We start from the raw sequence: 20,856 nt of genomic DNA, 5'->3' as shown, positions 1-20,856 counted from the left end.
TGAAAGAGGCGGTCTATATTCATACAATTATCATCTAAGCTCACGAGTGTAAGTGAAGCCTTGGAGCCGACTGGCTCATAGCTGCCGGCGCTTATCCCGGTTTCTGTAGCATGGAGCGGCTAGGAGTATTCCTACTCCCCCTGGATGGGATGCTAGTCCATCGCAGGTCACTCCCCCGCAATTTGTCAGGTTTCCCCAACATTTCGCCGGTACTCATTTATATTCCTGGGTGGAGAGAGGCACTGTGAGAGTTAAATGTCTTGCCCAAGAACACAACACCGTGTCCCCAGCCAGGGCTCGAACCCGGACCGCTCGCTCCGGGGACGAGCGCACTAACCATTAGGCCGCCGCGCCTCCAGCCTCATGACTGCTTAACAATAACGCCTCGGGACGTGCGTTCCGCTTTGAACAAATCATTGTTAGTGTAAATCTACTAGCTTTCTATCACGAATGCTGTTTTGTCTTATTGGCTACGCTACTCACTATCTATTCTGTTGAAGATCGTGAGTAACCTAACAGTGTGTGGTTTTTACCATAATAGAGTGTCTGTGACGAGGATTCTAAACAAATTGCATGTAGTCGACCAACAGTTAATTACTAAAACAACCAGATTATTCGCTCTCGATTTCTATGCGTCATAATTGACTCGGACTGCGTCCTTATCATCTATGACGCAATAGAAATCTTAAGCTCTTAATGTAATTGCAGTTAAGTAGATAATATGGGTTTTTCTTTCACCGGAATATTAAACTGAAAGCAACTGTTGAAAGTCTCTGTACTGAACTAAGTGAAATCGGCTCTCATCAATTCAAGTCATGTACGGTCACTCTAAGTCATGACTATATTTTTGAAATGCTTGGAGACCAGAAGCAGAACCAAAACAGATCTAGCTGCGGACATACAAATATCGCCATCAGATTAAAGTTTAGCAGAAATCATGATGAAACATTAGCCTTTCATCAACGTAAAAACTGTCTGTGTCATTGTCATAGTTTTGGCATTAAAAGCCCTGATGCGTGAGTTTGGGAGCTGCACTAGAATTTTTTAATGCACTAAGTTCTGTATTCCCTCTCTGGATAACTTTAGCCTGTTAAAGAGAAGTAATATTATCTACAAAAGACGCGATGTTTAACTACATTGGCTCTGAAGGAATACTTGCAACGGCGATGAGTAACGTAACAAATTATTCAATTTATAGGGGTTAAAAATCTGGAATGACGCAGCTAAAAATTACTACGAAGCGGGGATAAGCTGGAAAAGAAAAAGTAAATGGAATTAACCCATAGATGGAAGCCGTTTCCAGTGTGCTCGCATTGGTATTAGGCACCTTAAGATACCAGGACGGGAAGAGCTAGGACGGCTACCGGAAGTAAATTTACTCAACGGGGCATGCGCACGAGAACTCTCCACTAATCTCTCTGCCGTCCTCGTCTCGTCGAGGACGTCATTTCGCCCGACTAGCCGTCGCACCGAAAACGTGAGTATTGTGCGCTTGTTTTGCCCCGATAAATGTTCTTATCGACTTTATTTTTAGTTACATCGATAGGAATGTTTATAAGGTTCGCATTTTTGGTGATTGTAGTGTAGAATACCACGCTGACATGCCAAAATGTGAATAAAAATATTCCTCGTTTGTTCGTTTGTGTTTCAGTCACTGTTCAGTCGCTGTCACGAGTGTGCAAGCTCGATACAAACTGTATGCATTGAGAATACATCAGTGTAAGTACAGTCGATAAAATGTTGTAAGAATGAATGCCATGGAGCGTCTGTCGAGCAAATAGAATACACATTTTCAAACTGATGTTTAGTTGTTTTTTTATACTACCCGGAACTTGATGCAACGTTTGTTTTATTGTCATAATGCTTGTTACAATTACAGATGGAAATTGAAATGTTCACCAAAAGTCAGGATTCTTCGGCGACAGAATTCTCAAACGCTCCAGTGGTAAAAAGCCATCTGAAGCAGGTCGATCAGATTGTTCGTTTAATTTTCTCATACGGAAATTCAGGTTTCTCTATTAAAATATTGACAGATGTTTGCTTGGCTTATAAAGAAAAATAAATTCAGCATCGCTGTTCACTATCGTTTAAGCTTAATAGGATAAGATTTCTACCATCTTTTTTATTGTCTAAAGGATGTTTGAATTATTGACGTCGCCGTCCTTTGCAAAAATACACATCTTAAGCAGTCATTACGAACTTTTTTATTTTAATCTGCCAATCAAATTACAAAAGGTTGGCTGAGCTCCATTGTAACCTTAGATTGTTGATCTGTTGCGTGTCATAATGCGTCATTGTTGACTGCTGGAAATTTTGTTTCGAGACGAATAAACTATTTGTACTTTCTAATTGATTGATTCTGCCATGCGTCAAGCGACATTATAAAGATAGGTACGCAAGGCGTGCATATCACCTGCTTATATTTTTTTTAACAAGAACCAACAAATTCGCCGAAGGAAAATAAATAAACACAAATGTGATTGAGCTGAAAGCTTGATTAGACACTTTTTTAGCTCCAACATCAATTTCTTTCAGTAAAATATATATTTGTAGCTACAGTTGAATCTCTTCACAACGGCCACCTTAGGGACAGAGGAGAGTAGCCGTTGTATAGAGGTGGCCGTTATGGGGAGGTAAGGGTGTAAGTAGTCTTGTCCTCTACACTACATCCATCTTGACAGGTATTCGCCAGGTGACGTCATCAATCAAAGTACCGCTCATTTGTACATGTAGCGGTTCTGATTGATCCGTTTTAAAAAAATACTACTTGTTTGGGTGGATTAGCGATAGTTGGTTGTCACGCAAAAGGGAAATAGTAACGCCACACAAGAAATGTGTTTCAAACAACTCTATTTCACAAACATTTCCTCTTATGTTACAAGCGGGACGTGTGCGAGTCCTGGGTTTTGGAAGTTCTTAATGTCATTAAAGGACTGTGAAAACAAACAGTGCCCGTAACTGTGTTTCTAAGTAATACAATTAAAGTCGTGGTTTTAGCAATGTTCTATCTTTTGTCTATGTGGACTCCAGGGTATCGTTTGACCTCATTGGTAGATTAAAGGACAAATTCAGAAAATCTTAATCCTGGAATAGATGAAGAGTCTGACCTCCTACCTGGACAAATAAAGCAACAAAGAAGTGTCAAAACCTTTGATTGTACGTTGTCGAGACGTAACTAGACCAAAGCAGTTGATTGTCCATGTATTTTGACTCTGCAGATGTGATTTCTTTTGAATCCTTTCAGGACTTAATTTTTGACACTTAATTAACATGTCAGTAATAATTTGTATTTATGATATTATGGCTGGCAATCTATTCAACGGTTAAAAGGATAATTCTGATTGGTTGCCTGAGCTTTCCGAATTTAACAATACGTACCGCTAAGATGGACCGCTCACGAATAATTTTCGGAGATTTTCTTTTTCTAACTTTACTCTCAAAAAAAGAACAATTTGTTTGTAAGTAGAAATCTTTTCGCATCATGTTTGGCGAGCGGCAAGTTCGGTCCCAATTTCCTTCCAGAAAAAGAACTCGAAGTATTCTGAATGCAAACTGAACTAGGTTGTTCAATCAGATACTCGCTGCTTTTTATTATATCAAGCCCAGTTGAAGGAACAAAGGGAACGGTCACCAAGTAAAAGCAATTTTCTAACAACTGGAACTACAAAGAGAGCAAAGAGCTTTAAGGAAAACACACGCGGACCCTCTGCACATACATTAATCTTGGTTTTCTCCTTGTTAATGGGAAAATATTCCATTCAAGGAAACGAAAACAGTTTCCGTGTTGCTATCGAGTTTTAGCATTGTAGAATTCTAGTTGTACGCTAATCTGATTGACTGAGCTATCGTACACTATCAGCCATTACTAGTATTCTATTGGTATTCTGTAATGCAAATGCTGTAAACTGATTGGCTGAGCTACTCGTACACTTATCAGCCATTGGTGTGCAATGGCTAGAGGTCGTCTTCAAAATTGCAACTTTTTTTTATTTCTTTGATGTTACGAAGACGATTTAGAAATACAACTGGATAATTCAGTTCTCAAGAGCACTTAGGAAGGGATATTTACTGTTATGCGATCCTCTTAAGAACCTCAGAAAATTTTCAATGAACTGATCATGACAAATACGCGTTTAGAACTGCAAGTTTCAAATAACAATTCAGTCCCGTGCGACGCTAAAGGTAACAAAAATTATTTAAAAAAAAACGTTTCCTACGATATTGTCGTTTCTAAATTTAAAAGCACTTGTGACATTATTTCATAGATTAGTTCATTTTGCTACTGAATTTTGAATATATGCATATGGACTATGAATGAGTTGCCAGTAATCGGATACCCGTGTTTGCGCAAAGAACTCTGGGATCGTCAGGGGGCAAACATTGCAAGTCGCTAGAAGGAAATGTATGGCGAAAAGTTGTTTCGACGCCCAAAAACACGGTTTTGGGGAGAGATCAACGCTTTTCCGCCATTGTTTTATCGCAAATGGATTTTGGCAATGTTGATACATGGAAAATGTAAGTTTTTGTTTGAATAACCATGAAATAAGTGATAAAATTTACCGATAAACTCCCTTTTGCTTGCGTGAGGTTTATTGTGAAATACATTGAAGAGAATATTGAAAATTTCAATACACGCCTGATCTCGAGAGGCTACCCGGAGCAAATGGTAGAAAAGACCCTCCGAGAAGTTATATATGAAGACAGAAAAGAAGCTCTAAAACAGAAATCAAAAATTGCAGAAAAGGAACTACTACCCTTTGTATCGGGCAATTTCACTCAATCGTCAATACCAAACTTTGGAAAGCATAATCACGCACAAATGGAACTTTTAAATACAAATGCTCAGAGATATATTCAAGGAGCCACCCTTGATCTGTTATAGAAAAGGAAAATCACTGCAATACGTGCTTGTAAAAGCGAAACAAAGGCTTTGAGCAACACAGTAGCCACACAGTATGAGTCGCGCGGACTCATTTGTCATTAAATCAACCCCAGACAGTACAATGATCGCCACCGGGCTTATTTCCAGTATTATTTGTATGATTGAGCTTTCAAATAAGCCAAAAGTAGCCTGTACACAGCTTAAAAGGCTTTACTGGGTTATTTCCTCTCGATTTATACCTAATTAATTTTGTATATTTTCAGACCATACCGCGATGTAAATTTCACAATAAACCTCACGCAAGCAACAGAGTTTACCGGTAGATTTTGTCACATATTTCACGGTTATTCAAACAAAAACTTACATATTCCACATATCAACATTGCTCAAATCATTTCGCGATAAAAACGACGGCGAAAAAGCGTTGATCTCTCTCAAAAATCGTTTTCTTGTACCTCGAAACAACTTTTCGCCATACATTTCCTTCTAGCGACTAGCAATGTTTGCCCCCTGACGATCCCAGAGTTCTTCGCGCAAACACGGGTATCCGATTACTGGCAACTCATTCATTGACCAACCGTGAGGTCAAGATGGCTGGATATCGGCCAAGTTCTGTTTTTGTGTATTTATGGACCGAAACGGAGTCGAAGTACATAAACACGTAAAACGAATGAGGCCATTAGTAAATCGCCTTAATATATAGTTAGCCCTGTGAGCGGGGAAGATAAACCGAATCCTGCGCTGTGATTGGCTACACGAGCGGGCAAGATGGCGCTAATTTGCCTGCTCGGGATTACCCGCTGTGTCCCGCAAGTTTTTGTTTTGTTTTGTTTTGTTACCATACAATAAATCTTTTATTGACCAAGCTTGTTCGGTGAAGATGACTAGATATTGGCCTCGTTCTTTTTTTTTTTTTTTTTCCTCTTTCCACGTGTTTATGTAAATCGACTCCGTCTGAGTTCATAAACCCGCCTAAAAAAGAACTTACTTGGCCAATATCCAGCCGTCTTGACCTTGCGCTTGGTCAACAATCCATATATAATATAATTGCGTAATGATGTTACATAACCGTGCTACAAGCTACAAACAAGAGAATATAATCTCCTGCTACAAACTCTTGAATCATCTACTTCAATATGTATACTTTGTTAGTTGTGGCGCTAGTCACGAGAATACGTCCATTTGGCGCTGTTGCTATTCCAGTAGGACTTGGCAAATCAGTGATAGTTTTGCCGGTGAAGCAACCGTCTAAAGAAAACTGCTGAACTCTGTTATTGTTCCTATCACATACAAGAAGATTATTGCAGTTGTCAAGAGAAATGCCATACGGACTTTTCAACTGTCCGTCTTCACTCCCCTGTATCCCAAACTTGTACAAAAAAGTTCCTGACTGATCGAAAACTTTAATGCAATTATTACTGGTATCAGAAACAAGAAACCTGTTTCTGTAAGCAATGCAGCTAATTGGCTTGTTGAGTTTCTCAGCACCGCTGTCTCCAAACATGGCGATCGTCTGACCCTCTTGTGTTATGACCTGTATCCTGTGATTGTCATACTCCGTTACAACAATGCATCCTTTATCATCTAAACATACATCAATTGGACAGTGAAACTGTCCTTTCTCTGCCCCACGTTTTCCAAAATTGCTCAGAATAGTTCCTGTCTGGATGTTTAAGTGCTGTATTTTACAATTCAGTTGATCTTCAACAAGAATCACGTTGTCCTTTAAATATGAAACGCCAGATGGTAGGTTAAATACTCCAGACTTTGCTCCTTTGGAACGACCGATTTTCCTTATACAGACACCTTCGTTGTTGAATACATAAACACAGCTTGCACTCTTATCTGTCACCGTTATGTTGCCTTCTGTGTTAACAGCGATTCCAAACAACCTGTGAGGCACGTCTCTTTGAAGAAACTTTAAGTCCAACTCACCCACTACAGCAAGTTCACGTTCTTTCACCAGCACAGTTAGAAGACAGGTCGAGAGTTTTTCGTTATTGATTTTCACATCAATGATGTAGTCGCCCGGTATTTTGGGAGTAAATTTTAAGCACAGATTGCCGTCCTCTTTCTCGCTAATAATCACATTTGTTACATCTTGAGCGGGTTCAGTCAGTACTTTGACTTTATTTTTCAGATCAGCCTGGTTACTGATTTCTCCTGCAGATGTTTTGGGGCATAACGTAAACTCTGCTTCCACACCAGCATGGAATGTTTTCTTCACTCTTTCAAGCGTCGATCTCTTTGCGTCGGCTTTGTACCTGTCTATTTTGTCGATAAAACCTAAATTGAAGTTCTTTTCAGGAGCTGCAGAAAATTTGATGAACGCAGTCTCGTCGTGTTTTGGAGTTTCAACTGCACGCAGCATTTTAAATCGCTTCTTCAAAGTTCCCTTGTTCCTCATGATATCCGAGCTTGAGCTTCTTTCTGTCAGATTTTTTGCATACTCAATCGCTTGTTTCATTTGTTTGACTAAAGACTGCGCTTCCTGCATAGCAGAGTTGATTTTCTCCAGTCTTGTTGAACGTGTAGTCTCGATTGAAACAATCGCCTCGCGCTCCCGTTTTCGAACTTCTGCAATCACTTGCTCAGCTGCTTGCGAGATTTCACGTTTAGCGATTGCGACATTGCTTTCTAGTTCAAAGATGGTTTCTTCAAATTGTCGAATCACTTCACTAAGCTCGCTTAGCTTTGTCTTGATCGTTTCAGCGCAACACATGATGTTGGGCTTCTCGTCATGAGCTGCTTTGTCGAGTAAAACGATCTCGTGATTTCGGTGATCCGTGACTATGCAAAGTCGGCAAACACAAGCTTGGCACGAAAAACAGAAGAATCTGGTGATTTCTCTCTCGTGGAACTGCTGCGAACAAAACGGCTGTTGCCTCAGCAAGGCTTCGTAATCTTCTGCTTTAAAGTCCTTGACTGGCGTGACTTTGTGTCCTTCGAACGACTCACTCAGCATTTCGTGTGCGCTGTAACAGTCTGGGCACATAAACCGTCCACAGTCAAAGCAATAGTACATCTGGGAGTTGTTTTTCTTACATTGGGAACAAGTAATGTTACTTCCGTCGCCAGTCCGTCGAACGGCAAGGAGACTCAACAAACTGTTGTAGAAAACTGCTCGGTAAACTTTTGAAACGATTTCCTTCGGGTAGATCGATTTGGGCTTGACACTCTGGACAACGGAACTTTCCTTGTCTGTGGCTGACCCTTGCATGATTCTCCAAACACTGACAGCAAAATATGTGTAGACATGATATAGTTTTGGGTTGGTTGTAGGTATCGAGACAAATCGAATAAGTAACCTGTTGTTTGAGGGTTTTCAACAGGGCTTCCATCATTAGGCGGCGCTCGTTCAGTGAAGCTTGCGAGACACAGTTGCATCAAGATGAAATTTTAGTTTGCGAGAAAACCGAATACGGTCTCTGTGGGGCCAGTTAATTAGAAGTCATGATTGGCTTGTTAGTGTAACCTTTTGGTTTGTCTTTCGTCACATAATTAAAATGGAAGATCCCAGATCTGACCTTTACTTTGAGAGAAATCTTAAGCTAATTTGCGCGTCAAAGTAGCCGGTGAAATGCAATCGTTCACAGACTACATATCTTAAAAGTAATTTAAAACTTCATTCCAGGTTATGCACCTTAACTTTGAACTAACGGAATCATGAAGTGCTTATAACCATCACGACTTTTCGTTTCCTCTGGTCAACCAAATTGCAAAAGGTTGCAATTGGCTGAGCTCGTTTGTAATCTAAGGTTGTTGTTCTGTCGTGTAATAAAAGTGATATTGTTGTCCGTTTCGAGCTCTGTCTTGAGACGACCAATGAAACTATTTTAACTTCAGTTTGCAACGAGTGAAAATTGACAGCCCCTAGCTTAGAGACGAGGCTGTCTGCAAATTCGTATATATATATAGGTACGCAAGGCGTGCATATTTCACTTCTCTAGAAAATTTGCCACTTTTGAGCAGCCTTGACACTAATTGTTTGCTTTCCTTTAACAAAACCGATGAACCGGCTGAAGAAAAAATGAACTGAATATACAATTGAGCATCTCACTATCACGAATGTTTGTAGTTTTTAAAGCACAGTTTGTATTATTTAGTATTAATTACCAAGATTTTGTTCTTGACACTGGCTCTATCTAGAAACGGAAGACAACTCGATAAAGCGATACCAACCGTGTTCTACTTTGAGCGCAAAAGTTGGCATTTGTGGTAATGGTACAGTTTTGCAGCTGACGTTTGTTAAAGAGCCGGAAAGACTACTTACATATAAATTGATCGGTACTAGAAAACATATTACAGTAAAGTAATTATTGTTATTAACTACAAAACCTAAAAAAAGCATTAAACGAGACAAATAGATTAGTTATTTCTCTACCGTAATGGTCTGTAAACGCATGTCTTGGTTGTGCTTGCATGCGCTTTAGTTACGGGGCTAAACTAAGTCACGTGATCAGACTATTTGACTAGCGGCCATGCACGTTTGCTGCGAGTTGATCACAAAGAATTTCCTATACCTTGCGATAGTAACAGTAGTACAGTCCACGTAAAGTGTGTAAGAAGATGTGGTGGCTATCATAAACATAGGTACGCAATGCGTGCATATTAACTTTGCAGAACATATCAGCTTCATCACTAATTACTTGCATTCTTTCTTTGTTATTTAAGGTGTTGATGCGTGAGTCTGGGAGCTGCACTGAAAGTCTATTAGGCACTTAGTTCTGAAACTCATCTTCTCTTGGATAACTTTAGCCTGTGTCGTGTAACAGAATAAATGATCCATCAACATAGGACGCGATATTCATCTGCGTTGGCTATGAAGGAATGCTTTGCAACGACGATTGAGTATTGAACTGAGTCATTTGATTCCTGGAAAACAAACAAACAAACAAACAAAACACCCAAGAACTCGCATGACGCAGCTGAGAAAAAGGTAACTGAGCCCGGCCCGGCAAAAAAAAAAAAAAAAAAGAAAAAAAAAAGAAAGAAAAACATCGAAGCCGTTTTCCGTGTGCTGGCATCGGTATCAGCCTGCGATCGAGTAGCACGCCTCTTTGTCTTTCCCCAAACTCCTCCGAGTTTGAATCAAAGAGGGCGCTCACTTGATCAAAATGCCCTTCAATCACTAAAATACGCCTACATCGCATGTTAGATAGATGGTTATATAAACAGGCACGATTTTTCCTTCTTTACCCTTCTGCACTTAAAATAGAGACGAAATAAATTGAAATAGTGGGTATATTATTTTAAAACCGTGTCATTAAAACACCTTAGTTAAGACATTAGAAGTCTGAAAATTTATTATACTAACCTACAAAGGGCGGCAAAAGTAGTTGAGATAGTTGGCGGTATCGAATGCTGATTGCATTATCTCCATTATCAATTAGAAAATTCGGTTTTTATTGAGAACCACACCCCCTTCCCGGTTTCATTGTTGTGAAGGAAAGATGCCAGTTTTACGAACAGGAAATCTAACATTGTTTTGGGTATGTGGGTAGTATCGTAAAGGTGAGGAGATAAATTCGTCTAAAGTACTCAAAAATAGCAAATTGTCTCAACAATTCTGTCGCCCATTCTAGCACTGTCTTGTGTTCCGCTAAGTTTGTCAGCAATACACCTTTTTGCTGTTCATTTACAGAAAATAAACATTCATCTGTGCCCAAATTTCTTACTTTATGGTCAATAAACTCTCATTAACACCAATATGACCTTCATTTGCGCGTAAGGAACGTTCAAGAATAACATTTACATATGCATTAACATTCAAAATCATCAAAAGAAAAACAATACCTTCATTTGACATTCATTGACTGTAAATGTATTTTCGTTTTGGTCGAAAAAAAATTCGTTGTCCCGAAACGACAATCATTTACACTTTAGGACATTCAGTTTTCAACAAAAGACTTTCAATAACACAATTTGCATGAGAACTAACATTCAATTGCATTACACCTTTTGCTGTTCATTTACAGAAAATAAACATTCATTTGTGTCCAAATTTCTTTCATTATGGTCATTAAACTCTCATTAACACCAATATGACCTTCATTTGCGCGTAAGGAACGTTCAAGAAAAACATTTACATATACATTACCATTCAAAATCATCAAAAGAAAAACAATACCTTCATTTGACATTCATTGACTGTAAATGTATTTTCATTTTGGTCGAAAAAAAATTCGTTGTCACGAAACGACAATCATTTACACTTTACGACATTCAATTTTCAACAAAAGACTTTCAATAACACAATTTGCATGAGAACTAACATTCAATTGCATTATTATGCAACCATATCCATGAAGGTAACAATCTTTAATGCGGCGAGACAAACATTACAGCCATAATAACATTTATTTTTGAAAGATAGAATATCAAATTCGCTGAACGATTTATCCTTCAATTGCCTCACTAGTAAATAGTAAATAGTCTTCATTGACATCTTCAAAAGCCCTGACTATCCTTTCGCGGTGTTCAAATGCGATTCTATTTCTTCGTGGCATTTCTCGACAAATCGAACTGTCACTACAGTACATGTACATGTATGTCACACAGATACTGTAGTGCGCCCTCTGAGTTGTACGCAAAAAGTTTCGTAAGTGGCCGAATTTATATCTGCAAGGGGAGGATTGTGAAATTATGATTTGAAAAAAGTACATATGGTCCCTTGTTCTATAATCAAATTTTCGAGGAAAATTGGGCGAGATATCTCTGTTCAAAAGAATTACGCTAATGAGCGATTGTTTTCTCTTAACGTTAGGTGAAAACACGGTAATGTATGTCTCACCGCATTTAAGATTGTTACCTTCATGGATATGGTTGCATAATAATGCAATTAAATGTTAGTTCTCATGCAAATTGTGTTATTGAAAGTCTTTTGTTGAAAACTGAATGTCGTAAAGTGTAAATGATTGTCGTTTCGTGACAACGAATTTCTTTTCGACCAAAATGAAAATACATTTACAGTCAATGAATGTCAAATGAAGGTATTGTTTTTCTTTTGATGATTTTGAATGTTAATGCATATGTAAATGTTTTTCTTGAACGTTCCTTACGCGCAAATGAAGGTCATAATGGTGTTAATGAGAGTTTAATGACCATAATGAAAGAAATTTGGACACAAATGAATGTTTATTTTCTGTAAATGAACAGCAAAAGGTGTATTAGGCAACCATATCCATGAAGGTATTAACAATCTTTAATGCGGCGAGACAAATATTACAGCCATAATAACATTTATTTTTGAAAGATAGAATATCAAATTCGCTGAACGATTTATCCTTCAATTGCCTCACTATTGAGGCATCGTGGCAAATACGTTTGCATGAAACGAAACCACTGTCCACATTTAGCTGCCGTAATGGTACCAATACATATTTCGTTGTAGAGCTTGCTGCAACAGCTGCGCGCGATAATTTCACAGAGCAATTCCCTGGCGTCTTGCTTCGTCTCTTTTGACATCTTCAAAGGCCCTGACTATCCTTTCGCGGTGTTCAAATGGGATTCTACAGTATTTCTTCGTGGCATTTCTGGAGAAATCTAACTGTCACTATGACACACGTATACTGTAGTGCGCCCTCTGAGTTGTACGCAAAAAGTTTCATAAGTGGCCGAATTTACATATATCTGGAAGGGGAGGATTGTGACAATATGTTTTAACAAAAAGTACATATGGTCCCTCGTTCTATAATCAAAATTTCGAGGAAAATTGGGCGAGATATCTCTGTTCAAAAGAACTGCGCGAATGAGCGATTGTTTTCTCTTAACGTTTGGTGAAAACACGGTAATGTTTGTCTTACCGCACTAAAGATTGTTACCTTCATGGAGATGGTTGCATAATAATGCAATTGATTGTGAGTTCTCATGCAAATTGTGTTATTGAAAGTCTTTTGTTGAAAACTGATTGTCCTAAAGTGTAAATGATTGTCGTTTCGAGACAACGAATTTTATTTCAACCAAAATGAAAATACATTTACAGTCAATGAATGTCAAATGAAGGTATTGTTTATCTTTTGATGATTTTGAATGTTAATACATATGTAAATGTTATTCTTGAACGTTCCTTACGCGCAAATGAAGGTCATATTGGTGTTAATGAGAGTTTATTCACCATAATGAAAGAAATTTGAACACAAATGAATGTTTATTTTCTGTAAATGAACAGCAAAAGGTGTAATAGCTTCCTTCGGTGATTATATAATATAGGAACTAACGTATATTATACATGCTTTTCATGTAACTTGAAGTTGTAACAAAATCATTTTCTGCTAAAGTTTACAATTGTCGGACCAATTGTAGACTCACTCAGGGGCGGGTGTGAGGGGTGCACTGGGTGAGTAGCCATTCCCTTTTTTGGGGAAGTGAACCATGGAAAAAATTGAAAATGATTGTTTATATTTTTGCAAATGCTCTGGACAGTCCCTCATTGTAATTTCTACTTTGTGGCAATTTGCTAATATTTCTGGTATAACAGTTTTCAATTAGGTTGTAGTTCTGAAATTGCAATATTTTGGGAGCATGCCCCATTGATTATGCAACCTAAAGTTACCAGCCCCCCGTCCACCCATTTTCACTTTTTACGCGATCTTCTCTTTTCTAAATTTGAAAACAATTATGATACCATTTCTTAGATTTGGCAATCTTCCACTGAATTTGACTATACAAAGGCATATAAAAACATCTTGAACGTCGGAAAAAAAAACAGACGAAATAAACGTACGTTGCATAATATTGTCATCATAGAGACCACTAAATTACAAAAACCATGCTACATTTAGGCTGTTTACAGCTCTCTATTTTCTATAGAGCGGATGTGAAGAGTTCTATGCGATATGCTACAAGCTATTGGAACATCTACTTCAGTACGTATACTGTATTACGCGCAGCCACGAGAATACGTCCATCTGGCGCTGTTGCTATTCCAAAAGGACTTGATAAACGAGTGATAGTTTTTCCTGTAAAACGACCGTCTAAGGAAAACTGCTGAACTCGGTTATTGTTATAATCACATACAAGAAAATTATTGGAGCTGTCTAGGATCATACCATTAGGCGAGTTAAAGTGTCCATCTTGTTTGCCTTTCTTCCCAAACTTGTACAAGAAAGTTCCTGACTGATCGAAAACTTTAATGCAACTATTACCGCAATCATTTACTAGGAACATGTTTTTGTAAGGAATGCAGCTTGTCGGTTTGTTGAGTTTCTCTGGGCCACTGTCTCCAAATGAGAAAATAGTTTCTCCTTCTTGTGACAACACTTGTATCCTATGATTGCCGTTCTCGGTTACAACAATGTGTCCTTCATCATCTAAACAAACGTCAACTGGATTCTTAAACTCTCCTTTCCCTGCACTACACTTTCCAAAGCATTTCATAACAGTTCCTGTCTGGATATTTATTTGTTGTATTCTATGATGCAGTTCATCAGCAATTAGAATCTCGTTGTCGTTTAGAAACGAAACACCATTTGGTTGTAAAAAGTGTCTAGAATTTGCTGCTTTACCACCAATTTTCCTTGAACAGTTACCATCTCTATCAAATACATAAACACAGTGGCCCTCATTATCTGGCAGAACTATCTTGTCTTCTGTGTTAACAGCGATTCCAACCAACCTTCGAGGCACGTCTCCTGGGAAGAATTTTAAGTCCAACTCGCCGAGGACATCAAGTTCACGCTCTTTCACTAGCACAGTAAAAGGACAGGTTGGAAGTTTATCGCCATTGATCTTCACTTCAATGCTGTAGGCGCCCGGTACTTTGGGAGTAAATTTCAGATCAAGACTACCGTCCTCTTTCTCACTAACAATCAAATTTGTAACATCTTTAGCGGGTTCAATTAGAACTTTAACTTGATCTTTCAGATTAGCCTGGTTACTCATCTTCCCCTCCGACGTTTTGGGGCATAACGTAAACTCTGCCTCTACACCAGCCTGAAAAAATTGCTCCACTCCTTCAAGCGTTGATCGATTTGCGTCTGCTTTTGGGGTTGTCTCAATAAAACCAAATTTCAAGTCCTCTGTAGAAGCAGCGGTAAATTTGACGAATGAGGTCTCATCATGTTTTGGATCTTCAGTTTCACGCAACACTTCAAATCGCTGCTTCAAAGTTTCCTTGTTCCTCATGATATCTGAGCTTGAGCTTCTTTCTGTCAGATTTTTAGCAAACTCAACCGCTTGCTTCATTTGTTTGTGCAGAGACTGAGCTTCCTGGATGGCGGAGTTAATTCTCTCGAGTCTCGTCACGCGTGTTGTCTCGAGTGACATAACAACCTCACGCTCGCGCTTCCGAATCACTTCGATCATTTGCTCAGCAGCTCGCGAGACCTCGTGTTTAGCTGTTGCGACATTATTTTCCAGTTCAGAAGCCGTGTCTTCAAATTCTCGAATCACTTCAGTAAGCTCGCTCACCCTTTCGTTGATCATTTCAGCGCCAGACATGATGTTGGTTTTCTCGTCATGAGCTGCTTTGTCGAGTAAAACAAACTCGTGTTTTCGGTGATCCGTGAGTGTGCAAATTTGGCAAACACAAGCTTGGCACGAAAGGCAGAAAAATCTGGTGATTTCTTTCTCGTGGAACAGTTGCGAGCAAAATGGCTGTCGCTTCAGATAGGCTTCGTAATCTTCTGTTTTAAACTCCTTAACTGGGGTAACTTTGTGTCCTTCGAACGACTCACTCAGCGTTTCGTGTGCATTGTAACAGTCTGGGCACATAAACCTTCCACAGTCAAAGCAATAGTACATCTGGGAGTTGTTTTTCTTGCATTGGGAACAAGTAATATTACTTTCGTTGCCAGTCCGTCGAACGGCAAGAAGACTCAGCAAACTGTTGTGGAAAAAACTGCTTGGTAAGCTTTTGAAACGATTTCCTTCGGGCAAATCAATTAGCGCTTGACACTCTGGACAACGGAACTTTCCTTGTCTGTGGCTGGCTCTTGCATGATCCTCCAAACACTGACAGCAAAATGTGTGTTGACATGATATAGTTTTGGGTTCGTTGAAGATGTCGAGACAAATCGAGCATTCAACATGTTTGTTGAGGTCTTTCAAAAGGGACTCCATCGCTAGGCGTCGCTTGTTTAGTGAAGCTTGCGAAACACAACTGCATCAAAGATTTTAATTTGGATTCATAGAAAACCAAATGAATTAACGTCATAACTGTCTGCGTGCAGCCAATCAAATGTCTTGCCTCCGGTGTTTAACCTTAGCTTATCGTACCTGAGCTGAATTATGTTTTTACCTCAGGTTGTTCATCCGTGTCGTATTATTAACGCAGGATCCTTGATCCAATCGTTATTTTAAAGAATTTACTTAGCTAGTTACAAAGTAGTCAAATGCAATCGTTTCAAAAATTCTTGAGAGAGTTTTAATCTACAGTTGACTCCCGATAACTCGAACCCTCGCTGACTCAAACCCCCCGCTAACTCGAAGTAATTTTCATTTCCCTTCAGGCCATTTTCTATATAATTTTACCCTCGACAACTCGAACTTCCGATAACTCGAACCTTTTTCTTTTTCCCCTGAAGGTTCGAGTTATCGGGAGTCGACTGTAATTTAATGCCGTCATTCGCCTTGACATTGAGAAAACGGACTCTCCGATTTTCTTTTTAGGGTAGGGGGGCGGCTGTGACATAGGTTATAACCATCACGACTTGCAGTTTTAAAATAAGGCAATTAAATTACAAAAGGTTGGCTGAGCGCCATTGTAATCTAAGATTGATAATCTGTTGCGTGTAATAATAAATGGGTTATATTGGTGTCTGCTAGTAGCTTTGTTTTGACACGATCAAGCTATTTTTATACATGTAATAATATATATTCCAGCCGGTATTGAAGGTGATGAGACAGTCTGCTTCAATAAACACAGGCACGCAATGCGTGCATATTACCTTGGCAGAAATTTACCGAATTTACTGAACAGCCTTGTTACTTATTGCTTGCATTTTTTTCAACAAGAACCAATAATCTGGTTGAGGGAAAGTAAATAAACACAAATTTAACTGAGCTTAAAACATAATTGAGCAGTTTTCAGCGTCACCACATTCGTCAGACTTGTACCAGAGAAACCGACTATTTTGTAGCTATCCGTTAGCTGCAATGAATATTAATTTGTAGGCATGTCATTAAAACACAATTTGTACTTAGACAATGGAAAGTTAAAGCGACACCATCCTTAAAAGTTGGTGATTTTGTGAATGGTACAGTTTTGCAGTTGAGTTTTATTATGGAGCCGAAAGGGGCGGTCTATACTCATATAATTATCATCTAAGCCCACGAGTGCTTAAGAACGACTCCTCGCCAAGACAGTTCAGCATTGATAGTAGAAATCTACTGTGTTCTATCACAAAAGCTATTTTCCTATTGGCTACGCTACTCACTATCTATTCTGCTGTAAATAGCGGGTAGCTTAGTGGTGTGCAGTTCAGTGTTCGGCCGTTTTTTTGCGTTTTCGAAGTGTCTTTGAAGAGGATTCTAAAAATTAGAGAATAGAAAACTCGAACTCATAATTTAATAGCAGTTAACTGGATGATAGATTTTTCTGGATGCAATATGTCTCAACCTAATACGTGTTAGGCATTCACCGGAATATTAAACTGAAAACAACTGTTATAACCCTCTTTAACTTAAAGTATTTAAGTGGAGTTGCTCTGAATCAATTTAAATCACGCTCGCTCATTCTAAATCACTACTATTTTTTCTAAATGCTCGGAGACCGGCAGCAGAACAAAAACAGGTACGTCTAGCAGTGGTTTTACCTATTGCATACAAATAACGTTTAGCAGAAACTAGGGTGGAACAATAGCCTTTGGTTAGCGGAAAAATTATTTGTGTCAGTTTTGTCAGAATTAATTTTGACTTAAAGGCCTTGTTGCGTGAGTTTGAGAGCTGCAGTAAAGTTTATTAGGCAGTAAGCCTTAAATCTCATACTCTTTTTAATAACTTTAGTCTGCGTAACAGGAGAAATAACCTATCAACATAAAACACGATATTCAACTGCAGTGGCTATGAAGGAAGACCTTGCACGGGCGATTGAGATTGAATCCAGTTATTTGAGTCCTAGGGAAAAACAAACTCGTGTGACGCAAACGAAAACGAATATGAAGCGGGGATAAACTTGAAAGGAAAAATGAATAGAGTTAAGAAATAGATGGAAGCCGTTTTCCGTGTGCTCGCATCGGTATGAGCAGGCGATCGAGTGGGACGCGTTTGCGTCTCTCCCCAAGCCTATTCCGAGTTTGAATCTAAGATGGCGTTCACTTGATCAAACTGCGCTCGCTTGTATTGCAGGCTTCATAGACAGTTATATATAAACGGACGCGATTTCTCCTTCTTTGCCCGTCTACATAAAAAAAAAGAGAATAAATAAATTGAAATGGTGGGGTATATAATTATAGAACTATTTTATTAAAAATACAGATGGCGGAATTGAATGCTAAATACAGTATTTCCATTACGTATAGTTGTTTTTTCTACATTGGGAACAAGTCATTTCACTTCCATCGCCACAACGTCGAACGGCAAGGAGACTCAACAAACTGTTGTGGAAAAAACTGGTCTGCAAAGTAGCGAAGCGGCTCTATTCGGGCAAATCGATCAGCGCTTGGCCGTCTGGACAACGGAACTTTCCTTGTCTGTGACTGGCTCTTGCATGATTCTCCAAACACTGACAGCAAAATGTGTGTAGACATGATATAGTTGTGGGTTGGTTGTAGGTATCGAGACAAATCGAGCATTCAAGATGTTTCTTGAGGTTTTTCAAAAGCGACTCCATCGCTAGGCGGCGCTCTTTCAGTGAAGCTTGCGATATGCGGAACAAACCTGCCGGTCAAGGTTTTATTTTAGTTTCCGAGAAAAACGAATTAATTAACGTCATAACTGTCTGTTTGGATCCAATCAAATGTCAGAAAATTACTTACGTCAGGAATTTGTCATTTGGTGCACAATGCAAATGCAAAACCCTGACCTGATCGTGGCTTTCTTGGAATTTTTTCGCTGTTGGAGATTTGAGACTTAAGGTCCGGTAATACGGGCAACATTTTTCTTCAACTTGTCTCGCAACATTGCTGCATTGCAAGTTGAAACACATTGTTGCGCGTATTGCCACGTTTGTGACCAACTTGTCTCGCAGCAAAATACAGTGTTGCAAATTGAGGCAACATGTTGCGCAAAGTAGACTTGAGTTCTACTTTCTGCAACAAATTTTAGTTTTGCTGCTCGTATTACCACTGAAGCTACAACTTGTCTCGCAACAAATTTGATATTCAACGCTTGTGATTGGCTGTCGTGAAGCGCGGCAAATAAAAAAAACAAGGCGGACGTTGAAGGCGAGCCTGAATTCGAAGTAGACCAGTAACTCTCGGAAAGTCGTAACTTTGTCCTTTACAAAGACCTCGAGGGCTATCATAGTCTTTGGGACACCTCGTTTGTCCCTTCAAAACGAGCAGGAAAAAAGGCAAAAGGCTTGGAAGAACTGTCGCAAAAATACAACTTTTCGGCTAGCTACCCGAAACGACCCTGAGCTTCATACTGAGAGAAATTCGCTGGCACGGAAAATTAAGAAGAAAATGACGGTCAGAAGTCGAAGTGGAACTTCGTCGAAATGCTAAATTATATTAAAGAAGGCGCCATCTTTATTTACACACGATTAAGCAATTTTTCCTGTAGAATTCTGCAGACCTGTATTTTGCTGCGAGATGAGTTGGTCACAAACGTGGTAATACGCGCAACAATGTGTTTCAACTTGCAATGCAACAATGTTGCGAGACAAGTTGAAGGAAAATGTTGCCCGTATTACCGGACCTTTACAAAGTGGTCAAATGCAATCATTTCGAGAATTTTTAATGAAGCTCCGACTTTATTCCGAGAAAACAGAATTGTTAATTGTATGGGCATTACGAACTTTGCTGTTTTAGGTCCAGTTCAGACGCCGAATTAGTTTAGATCGAATTAGTTTAGAAGAGAAACCATGCTAAACCGTGGGAAATCGTGTACGCGCTTGTCTTTCACGCAATGAATTGAATAAAGAAATCAGAAACTTATGTACGTAGGCTGTTTACACTCCTCTTTCTTTTGGTCTACTTGAAGAGTTTGAACGCCACTATCTCAGTTTTCTATGAATGAAAGAAATACAGGAAGAGAAAAGAAGCCCGTACCTCGGGAACAGGTACTCTCCTCAGTAACCGCTCGTCATGAACATAACAATATGGTGGCAATCAATCTCTTTAACCACACTGTAAAATGAATGAACATCACGTGATTAAACTAATGCTGAACAAGTGGCAGGAATGGGTTAGTAGGGATAGTTTGTGCATTCCCTTCCGACATCGCTACTTAAAAGGTTAAAGTTTCAAGCCTTCACTCATTGCAGCAATTTTTTTCGATCTTTTTTTTTTTCTCTTGCATATTCCGATCTGAAACTACATAATTTTTTTTTTTATATATATATATATATTTTTTTTTTTCACTTATTTGTCTTTCTAGGTTATTTCTTTATTTAATTTTATATATTTTTCTCATAACTGTTATAATTTTTTGATGTTCCGGAATGTTCCGAAATGTTCCGAAATGTTCCGGAATGTTCCGGTAGTTCCGGAATGATCCATGGTCCTAGTTTTATCGACGGCCTCAGAACTGGTCCTTAATCTGGTCAATCAAATTACAAAAGGTTGGCTGAGCTCTGTTGCGTGTAATAAACGTATCATTGTTGTCTGCTGGGAGTTTGTTTTGAGACGATTAGACTATTTCTATTTTTAAACTTACTGATAACCCAAGCGACGTTTTGTACGCAAAGTGTGCATATCATCGACTTTGCTTATTTGGCAGGTTTTCAAGCAAGATAATTCGTGGACCGTCCCGTTCCGAAAACGATCGACATCTTTGTATGTGAGATGAACGCATGAGGCGTGATTCTTTCCAAAATTTACTTCACAAAACACTGCATTCTTTATTTTGCGTCGTTCACGAAGAGCGATCAC

The 20,856-nt window shown here is 39.0% G+C and overlaps 2 protein-coding genes and 1 long non-coding RNA gene across 3 annotated transcripts; 1 reads left to right on the top strand and 2 right to left on the bottom strand.

The window, feature by feature from the left end:
* Positions 1 to 1,323: 1,323 nt before the first annotated feature.
* On the top strand, positions 1,324 to 2,349 carry LOC149107328 (uncharacterized). The gene is made up of 2 exons (XR_016209471.1): positions 1,324 to 1,477; positions 1,652 to 2,349. It is a non-coding gene; the product is annotated as an uncharacterized LOC149107328 (long non-coding RNA).
* Positions 2,350 to 6,008: 3,659 nt separating this feature from the next.
* Positions 6,009 to 8,102, bottom strand: LOC149107327 (E3 ubiquitin-protein ligase TRIM45-like). Its single transcript, XM_089297127.1, has one exon. The coding sequence runs from the start codon at positions 8,100 to 8,102 to the stop codon at positions 6,009 to 6,011; it is 2,094 nt and encodes a 697-aa protein (XP_089153253.1).
* Positions 8,103 to 12,791: 4,689 nt separating this feature from the next.
* Positions 12,792 to 16,042, bottom strand: LOC149107326 (E3 ubiquitin-protein ligase TRIM45-like). The gene has a single exon (XM_089296976.1). It carries the CDS (start codon positions 15,941 to 15,943, stop codon positions 13,742 to 13,744), a length of 2,202 nt encoding a protein of 733 aa, XP_089153102.1. The 5' UTR covers positions 15,944 to 16,042; the 3' UTR covers positions 12,792 to 13,741.
* Positions 16,043 to 20,856: the final 4,814 nt, after the last annotated feature.

Source organism: Orbicella faveolata, unplaced genomic scaffold (assembly GCF_042242905.1).
Source record: "Orbicella faveolata isolate gen_17 unplaced genomic scaffold, um_ofav_v1 contig_27, whole genome shotgun sequence".
Taxonomy (NCBI): Eukaryota; Metazoa; Cnidaria; class Anthozoa; order Scleractinia; family Merulinidae; genus Orbicella; species Orbicella faveolata.
Note: the sequence above shows the minus strand (reverse complement) of the source record. Positions and strands in the feature narration are given on the sequence as shown.